This window comes from Arachis ipaensis, chromosome B10, assembly GCF_059453495.1.
Source record: "Arachis ipaensis isolate K30076 ecotype BB chromosome B10, ASM5945349v1, whole genome shotgun sequence".
Classification (NCBI taxonomy): domain Eukaryota; kingdom Viridiplantae; phylum Streptophyta; class Magnoliopsida; order Fabales; family Fabaceae; genus Arachis; species Arachis ipaensis.
This window is the reverse complement of record NC_142435.1, coordinates 137259328-137269126: the sequence shown is the minus strand read 5'-3', so window position 1 is coordinate 137269126 and position 9799 is coordinate 137259328. Positions and strand designations below refer to the sequence as shown.

Genomic DNA, 9799 nt, shown 5'->3' with positions numbered 1-9799 from the left:
TTCTATCACCAAAGCCTTAATATATATATTTCTGGAATTCTTAAACATATAAATCATAGAACAAAATCATCCCTCAGAATAAAGATAAACAAATTTGTTCTTCATCGTTTGTAAAAGTAAAACATAAAAAAATAAAAAAGTGACAATAATTTTCCTATGTATAAGCAATGTTCAATAATCCAATTTCTTGAAAAATGGGGAACAAATTGTTTGATAAAATAAAAAAGAGTAAATTGATTTTCAAATTTTGAAATTTATTTTGTCCAATACTAGTAACTAAATAAATTTTTTTGAAATTTTCTTACAAAGTAATCACAAGAGAGCACAAAGCCACAAACTGAAACCCATAATCAGTCAATTAATTAGTCCATGACTCCTAAAGCAAATTAAATGAACCAATCAAGTTGCTAGTTGCCACTTGTGAAAATTGAAAATCAATCAATTTCATGACAGAACAAAATTTGTATTTACATTCTATTTTTCTAAAAGAGGGTACAGTGAATCAAGTCATGTGTGTAACTTGCAAGTTGCAACCAGAAATGAAAAGAAAAAAAAAAAGTGATTCTTTTCTCAAAATAAAACATGAGTCTGGCTTCTAATTAAGACTCTTTTACTGTTATACATATAAAGCTCAGTGTAAGGTTAATGGTTATTATGAAGTTAGGTACATGCCTCCAACCAATATTGGAGAATTCATTCATAGCATAAAAAACACAATTCCTAAACAAGTTGCTAGCTAGTTGTCATGTTGCAATGTTTGGACTTCTGGAAAGATCTTGCATGTTTTTCTCTGGAAAATTAAGAAAAATTCATTTAGTTAGATAAAATAGAAGAGAAAAAAAATTAAGATTAAGAAAAGATATTTACATATTCATTAAGCACATTTAATATGTATGTAGTAAAGAAATATTAGTAGTCATGCACTTAATAAGTTTTCAAATATTGTAATTTGTAAATGAAAATATAAGAATATGTACCCAATGTAATCTAAAACAACAGAAATATAAAATATCACTAGTTTTTTTTTCGGTTTTATATTTTGAAAATATAGTACGATTTTTTATTATAAATATAATTAAATTTTTTCTTTTAAAAGAATCATTTACATTGAGAAAATAATAACTAATCATTATTAAATTTAGTAAATCTTGCTGCCATAATGTAAAGATGATTAAAGCTTTGTTTTTTTCACCTTACCCATCGTTTTGTTTTAAAAAGGTATAATCCCTCTTTTTCTATATATGTTAATAAATAATTATTCAAAAAATTATTTTTTTATATATGTTACTAAATAATTATTTAAAAATATATGTCTTACATAATTATAAAATCAATTTTTTTTTAATATTAGGTGTATATAAAAAATTAGCTATTAAATCAATTATTAATATATAATACATAATAAAATATAAGATACACATTAAAAATAAGTTAAATAATATATATATATACACAAATACATGATAGTTGATTTTTGATGTGCACATCAAATTTTTGTTTTTCCAATTAGTGCGATTGCTAAAAGAGAAAACTAACTTTAGAAAAAAAATAATAAAAAATAAATAATAATCTTTTGAAAATTGATATTATTTAGATTTTGCATTTAATAAGAAACTCTTAAGTCGATAATTGGATGACAAAAGTTTTACTTCGCAAATACTAAAAATAAATTTCTCAAATTTAAACAAATTAAATTACTTTAAAATGTAACTCAATATTCACCTCTCTAAAACTTTGAGATTTATCTTGAAATTATACATCACTACTTGCAGAATATCTTAATTAACTTAAAAATGACACTAATAAGATATGGTTTAATTACTCTGTTAGTCCCTATAGTTTTGCGATTAAGTCGCTATACTTTTTTTTCCTTTTAATTGGGTCCCTGCACCAAAATTTTTTTTAATTAGGTCATTCTTGGTAGTAATTAGCTTAATTGTATAGAAACCCAACTAAAAAAAATTGGTGCAAGAACTCAAATAAAAAAAAGTGTAGGGATTCAATTAAAAAAAATTGATGCAAAGACTCAATTAAAAAAAAAAAAATAGAGTCCTAATTAAAAATTTTACAAAACTATGAGAACAAACAGAATAATTAAGCCATAAGATAATTGAATTTAACATAGTAACTTATTTTTGTGAGATCAACTTAATAAATTACATATCAATAGATTTAAATTTGATAAAATAAATTTTATATATATTAATTTAAAATAGTTAAGTCAAATTAAATAAATTAATAGTGAAGTCAATTTAAATTTCAATGGAGCACTTACCCCCTAAGTTGTATATGGTGTCACTTATTTATTTTTCATTTAAATTTGTGGATAAGCAAAATTGATTAAGAAGAAAAGACTATTACAAAACCGAGAAAGAAAGTAATCAAAATAAAATCCTTAATAAGTTAGTACCTTGGCTTTGTAAGATTTGATTACCGCAATTAACAACTTATCTCCAGCTATACGTCTCACTTTTTGTATTAATTCATGCCTTGAAATCTTATTATCCTACAAAAAGGAGAGGGACAAGCAGAGAATGAATAATATGTTCAATTTCAAACCCATAAAATGCAAAGGTAAATCACTAAATAAATTAGAAGCACTTACTTTGTGATCTTTGTAGAGCATTGAGATGATGGTAATATCATTTGGTGGCAAATTTTTGGAAAGCACAGAAATCAGAGATGGGAATGGCATCCAAGGTGATGATGGCTGCAATGGCTGCTCTCCACTCTTCTCACTAACTACAAAAGTAAATGAAAATATGATCAATCACAATTCCAAAACACAACTATTTGGCTAATTATTTTTATATGAAAAAAATATTAATATTTTTGTTAAAAATGAGATTATTTGATGCGTGTTGCAACACCCTATGTATTGGACATGTGTCATTATTCTGGCAACAGATATGGTGCATGTTAGACATGTGTCAACATTCTAGTCAACACGCAAGATACGTGTTGATATCTTTTCTGGACATCATAATACTGTAATATATTTCAAATATCAATATTAAACTAAAATACCATATTCATCTCCATATTAAAAATAATTTCTGAAACTATTCATTATACATAAAAGGAGAATTTCTTTGGGACAGAATGAAAATTTTTTCTCAATTTTAAAAGATATATGTATTGCACATAAAATATTTTTTTTTCATCTTGAAAAAAAGATATTCACTTTTTACCAAAATTTCACTCTTCAACATAGCTTTATCTACGCAGAAGGCATGATACATTGTGTTTCACTCATATCTCAACCAAAAGAAATTTTTATATATTCCAAAATTTAATATGAACATAAGATAATATATTTAAAGGAAAAAAAATTAAAAAACTTACAAAAAGGGTCATAAAAAATCCAAACCTTTGAAAGAGGGAAGTTTGTAGCTTATAAGATATGCTGGCAAGACATGAGTGTTGATTCGGCTACTCCAAATGATGTAATTCTTAGGATCCGAGAAACTATCGACTCCAGAATCATAGTCTTCAGAAGAAGGATTGCATTGCTGCTTATTATTACAAGGATCAATAATAAGTTCACTCCTTCCCAGAATAACTCGGCATAGCAACAAGTGCCTCACCCCATCTTTATCTGCAACACATCTTTTCACACTGCACAAGGCAAGGAAAAAAAAGGTACAAATTTATTAAAATGTTATTTAATGATTTAATAATTTACAAAAAAAATATTGGATTAAATATATCAAATATCAAATTATTTAATGATTTATAATATTATATATAGAAATATCGTTATAAAAAATATTATATACATTAAAAATTAATTATTAAATCAACTAATATATATTTATATATAAATATATATAATATTTTTAATATATATTTTATATAAATAAATAATTTAATAATTAATTTTTAATATACACATCAAACGATATTTTTATATATAGTTATTTGTTCAGTAATTTTTCAACGTTCAAAAAGATTCATTGATTATTTGTAACAGTTAATATTGGAAAAATAATTATTATGCTCTTGAACAATAAAATTCCAAAACGAAAAAGACTTTCAAGATAAGCCTGAGATAGAAACGTGACTAAATCATATTCTTGTATATGCTTCTAGAAATTTTTTTAAAAAGATTATTTGTTACTACTTACTAAAAATAGCTAGAAAATATCTATCCTTAGCTTATGCATACAAGAACTTGCTTTGGCGCAAAAAAAAAAAAAAAAAAAAAACTTGAAAAGAATATAAATGACGCCTTGTCTTTTTAATCTATAAAATATCACACTCAGAACAAAGAGAGTAATACAAAAGTCATATAAATAAGCCAAATCTTTTAATGTCTATGAATTTAGTGTAGAATTCGTCGAACTTAACTTTAATAAAAAAAAATTTAATATTAAAAATAAATTTTTTTATATTTTTTAAATTAAATATTAGTTTTTATTTTTTTAAATAAATTAGATAATTATATATACTTATGAAAAAGTTTAGGAGCCAACAATTTTATTAAATTCTGGCCAGCATGTAACCAGTAAAAAAAATGAACCACAAGAAAAGTAAGTCATTGGATAAAATCTCAAACCAATCTCACACTATTAAAACCATCATCGATGGCTACGAATCACAAAAGTTACTGGTCCCTAGCATTCTATACTTATTATAACATGCACTTATAAATAAAGGTAAAAATTCGAGTACAGTAAACAGTAATAAACACGTAAAATTAATAATTAAAAACCGTTAAATAAAAATTTAGTCAAATCATTCAAATCATTTAATCTTCTCAGTTAAATCATATAAACTTTACTGTACCTGAATTTTTACCGCAAATAAATCCAACACATGGGTAGCTAGCTATGCTTTCACGAGAGAAAGTAATATCTTTTTCTTAATTTTATGTTTACTAACCTTTGTAGAGGAGAATGATCTGCAGAGAAAACGAGTGTTTGACCATGGCGGTGCCCAAAACCGTTAGCAACAATATCCCTCACGTCATTTTCACCGAGCGTTCCAAACCAACCATACTTCACATTTGCATTCCCACCACGCAACTTCGCCACCGCTCTTTCCCACACTTTAAAGCTCTGCACCTTCGCCTGCGCCACCAGGCTCCCACACGGGTTCCGGTGAACCGCCACAACCTCACCGACGCCGCCAAGACCCTTCAGGAACCTCGTCTTTATGAGTCCGTAAACCGCCTCATGTTCTTCGAGCTTAACAAAGCCTCCGATGACATTCTTGTTTTCTCTAACCTCACCAATAATTCTTCTTCTATCGGCACCAGAAATTGAGCTTTCGCAATCGGAGATAACGCACGATGTGTCTTCTTCTCCATTGCTGCTGCTGCTGCTTCCGCCGCCATTATCCCAATCTGAGTCGGTGGATGACGAAGAATCTACGCTAAGAGGTGATGAAGTTACAAGGTTCATAGCTTAATGGTAGAATAAGAAAGATGTAATTTAGGAATGATTGCTCAATTCAAATAGGAATTAGAAAAGAAGAAATTGCGTATACATTTTTGGGAGATGAAGAAAACTTGGGTTGAAAGAAAAGAAGAGTGCAAGGTATGAAATAATTGAGATGAGAGATCTAATTAAGTTGGCGTCTTATGTTTGTTTTAAAATAAAGTTGTATGGTGTATGGTGATGGTTTAATTTAAGGCGAAAAGGGAAATTAGGATCTGAGTTAAGGGAATGAAGAAGATGTGAGAATGAGAATACTTAAAAAGGAGAAAGAAGAATGAAAAGGTTTATGCAATGGGCGGTGAAGAGTGTGGAGAAGGAGGGCGCTCCCTGTTTTGTTGAAGAGAAGCAATATACATGCAACTGACAAGCCTGTTGGTTTTGGAATCTGGGTTTCCCACTCCCTGTGGGACATTGTTTATATTATTATTGCTATGCCTATTATTTATTTATTTATTTATTTATTTCTTTATTCTTATCCTTGTAGTGCACACAAGTTTTTTTTTTTTTTGGTCTTAGATCATTGTTATTTTGTTTTAACATTTTATTTTATTTTAAATCTCCTTTTTTATTTTTGAATTTATTGAAAAACTTATATATTTAAATATTTATGATAAAATATATTAATGTTTTAACTAAAAAATAAAAAATTATTTTTAATTAAAATATATTAATTTTTAATTAATTTAATAACTTAAAAAATTTATTTAGTTAATCTTATCCTCTCGCCTGAAAGAAATAAGTATTTATTATTATAAAAAAAATTTCGAGGTCAGTAATTTTTAGTTATTATTTAATTAGTATAAATATTAAATTATGTTTAATAAATAAATTTTATTAATTCATATTAATTTATGTGTGTAAAATTTTGATAAATATAAGTACAAATTATATACGTATAAAATATTTATAAATATAAATATAAATTATTGTTAAAAAAATATTAATGATAAAAAATAATAATATTTATTGAATTCGTACTATTGTTTATTATTAAATATTAATTTTCTTTTACTGATAATTCTAGTAATTTAGGTTGAAGAAATAAATAAAAAAGTGAATATAAAAAAATGTGATTAAAAATAATTTTATATATCTAAAATTAATTATTTTTTAATTACAATTAGATACTTTAACTCCTGTTATTTTCGTTTCAATGAACTATAGTTCAAATGATATAGGTCTTTATACTCATATAAAATGTTGCGAATTAAAATCTTCATATCTTCGATTAAAAAAAATCTTGTTATTTTCGTCCTAATTATATTTGTGTCCGTACATGCTGATCAATCAACTATCAAGTATATGTTATAGGTTACGAAACAATTCAAGTGCACCGAGCAATATCAGTGCATCAATTATTTTAACCGTTGATTTTAATTAATATATATTATATAATTTTTTATAATTCAGATCAATGGTTAAAACAATTGAAACACTGATATTCTTCAGTGCACTTAAAATATTTCCTATAGGTTATATGCATGTAGAATTGTAGACTGTAGTAGTGTGCAAATAAATGAGTTCAATTATTCGTTAAATTACTACTTTGGAAGTTGGATTGGGTGGTGAGAATTGAGCCACGGTTATGCTTATGAGTGGTAACAATTTGCACCTAGGTTTGGCTTTGGATCCCAATAAGGAAAGTATGAAACCAGGAGTCACTATAGCAGTCTAGTTTTCACAAATCTAGCACACACAGTGTTCCGCGGAAAATTGGGACATTGTACTATTATTTCCTCTTTTATTTCATTATATATATTTTTTTAAACTTCTGTTGCGACTTGGGACTTGGGATTCTTTCTTTCTAAAATATATTTGTTTTTAATATTTCTATTTTCTATATTATTAAAAAATTTAAATTTTGGTAACACATTTTACACTATTATTCAATTAGAAAAAACTAAATTTGATAACAAATTTTATACAATTATTTATTTAAATTTATGTGTTTGAATAATTCTTTTAATAGACACATTTAATATTATTTTTACTAATATAATAATATATAACTAATAATTTATGTCAAAGAATTTACACACTGTACAAAAAATATTAAACTTCAAAAAATATACTAATGTAAACATTATTTTTCTTATTAAAAATGGTAATCTAGCTATGATTTAGATAAAGTTATTATCTTATATATAAAAAATATACAAATATAAATTAATTATTTAATATTTATTTAATTTTATATTTTTACCCCATCTTATTTTTTTCTTTCCAATATGCTCCATTCTTGTACGGTTGTAACCATAAGTCATCACCCACTTTCATCCTATTCCCCGAAATGCAACCATTGCTTTGTCAACTACTACCACCACTGTTACTCCATGAAAAAGCTAAGAGATTTTAAAAATGTAGGTTCATTTTTTGAGTGAAATGCAATCTCGGAGTATTGAAAAAGGCTTAGGGAGGAAGAGTTACGGGTGGTTTGGAAAATTTTAAAAGTATTTTTTTTAATTTTTAATTTATAAAAAATAGTAATATTAATGTCTGACATAATTTTTAAAATTAAATTGTAATTTTTTAAGAAATTATTTAAGAGTTTATAAAGAAGTTAAAAAAATGATTTTTTTTTTTTATAATACTACTATTTTTTTTTATCACATTTCTATAAAATAAACACTTTTAGAGTTAAAAAACTAAACACAAAATAACTTATTTATAAGTTACTTTTAATATAGTTATTTATTGTTTAAGTTATTTTGTCAAAAGGAGTTTAATTAAGTTGTTTACCCAAACTAGACCTTAGGTTGTGTGTTGGTTTAGCTTTTAAGTTATGAATATATATTTTAATTTTTTTAAATTTTAAATTTTTTGTTTGACTATTTTTTTTTTAAATATAAATGTGATTTTATGTTTTAATTTCGATTTATCTAAAATAATAAATTGTAACTTTTGCATTTAATAATTAACATTGGAAAATGATAGAAAAAATTTATTTTTTTTGTTAACTTTATTATTAGCAGATATCTTACTTTACTTGTTATGATTGTTATTTATTTACAGCAGTTAGTTAGCCTTATTTAGAGAGAAATCTTTTCCGTTAGGTTAGGGGTTTGTTAGTTTGTTAACCTGATATGTGTATGTGTATATATTCCACCCTAAGCTAATAGAGATACAACAAAAAATCATTTTAAGTACCAATTTTGGTTCCAACATGGTATCAGAAGAATTTCTCATATTTCTCTGTGTTCTTCTCTGATCATCTTCCCTCTTTCTCGAACCTTCTTTTCCCCTTTCACTTTCCCTCTCTTCTCGAACCTTCTTCTATTTCTTCTCTTCTCTCTTCTCTCCAACCTTCAATTTTTTTTTCTACAATGGCGGCGATCGATGAAGCCGATCCTTTTCTGCTCCATTCCTCCGATCAACCGAACTTTGCCTTGGTCACGCAAGTGCTCATCGACGACAATTATCCTTCATGGAAGAGATCGATGGAAATGACGCTTAATGGCAAAAACAAACTTGGATTCGTTGACGGCATGATTCTGCCACCTGAGGAAGGTGCGTCTCACTCTTCCAAGCTCCGCTGGCGTCGTCTGAACGACATCGTCAGCACCTGGATTCTCAACTCTGTCTTTAAAGAGATCGCATCGAGCTTGATCTTTGCTGGTTCTACTCATAAGATTTGGATAGATCTAGGTCACTGATTTCAGTAAAAGAACGGTCATCGAATCTATGAACTGCGAAAAGAGTTAATCAACCTGAAATAAGATTCTCTTTCTATCTCTCAATTTTTTACTAAGCTGAAGTGTGTGTGGGAGGAATTATGCCATTTTCGACCTTCAGTACGCTGTAATTGTGGTGGTGCTCGTGAATTTTTAGCTCATGCTGATGAGGAATATGTTCTCGTCTTCTTGATGGGGTTGAATGATGTGTACCATCAAGTTCGGAGCCAAATTCTGTTGATGAAACTTTTGCCTAGCATCTCTGAAGTTTTCTCGCTAATCGTTCAAGAAGAGTGGCAATGAGGACTGACTCTTGCTCCTCCAACAAGCAATGAGATGCAGCTGGCTTTTGCCGTGAAGAACACACAATATAACTCCAAGATCCGTCCAGGGAAGAAAGATAAGCCGCTTTGTGCTCACTGTGGTTTACTCGGCCACACCAAGGATAAATGCTACAAGTTACATGGTTATCCACCTAATTACAAGAAGCAAAATCTAGCCACAATTCGGGTCAACCATGTAGACACAAGTCAGGACATTCCTCTTCAGCTCACTCCTCAACAGTATCAACAATTAATATCACTCTTACCTACACAAGTTCCATCCACAATGCCCCCTATTATCACTGCTGAAGTTTTAAGCACAGGGAAAGGTAAATTTTTCTCTGCTGCTTTAATTTCTGTCCTT

At 27.5% G+C, this 9799-nt stretch overlaps 1 protein-coding gene across 1 annotated transcript; it reads right to left on the bottom strand.

The window, feature by feature from the left end:
* Nucleotides 1–565: 565 nt before the first annotated feature.
* On the bottom strand, nucleotides 566–5830 carry LOC107624072 (putative inactive poly [ADP-ribose] polymerase SRO5). Its single transcript, XM_016326516.3, has 5 exons — nucleotides 4885–5830; nucleotides 3371–3618; nucleotides 2606–2742; nucleotides 2411–2506; nucleotides 566–790 (listed from the first exon to the last, which is right to left on the bottom strand). The coding sequence occupies exons 1-5, from the start codon at nucleotides 5403–5405 to the stop codon at nucleotides 737–739; spliced, it is 1056 nt and encodes a 351-aa protein (XP_016182002.1). The 5' UTR covers nucleotides 5406–5830; the 3' UTR covers nucleotides 566–736.
* Nucleotides 5831–9799: the final 3969 nt, after the last annotated feature.

Bases quoted from the DNA above. Each gene is read 5' to 3' on its own strand.
- LOC107624072 (XM_016326516.3), bottom strand. From the start codon at position 5,405: ATGAACCTTGTAACTTCATCACCTCTTAGCGTAGATTCTTCGTCATCC. The intron at 2,743-3,370 runs GTTTGGATTTTT...TTACTTTTGTAG, and splicing joins CAAACTTCCCTCTTTCAAAG to TTAGTGAGAAGAGTGGAGAG. The intron at 791-2,410 runs GTACTAACTTAT...TTAATTTTCCAG, and splicing joins TCAAATCTTACAAAGCCAAG to AGAAAAACATGCAAGATCTT.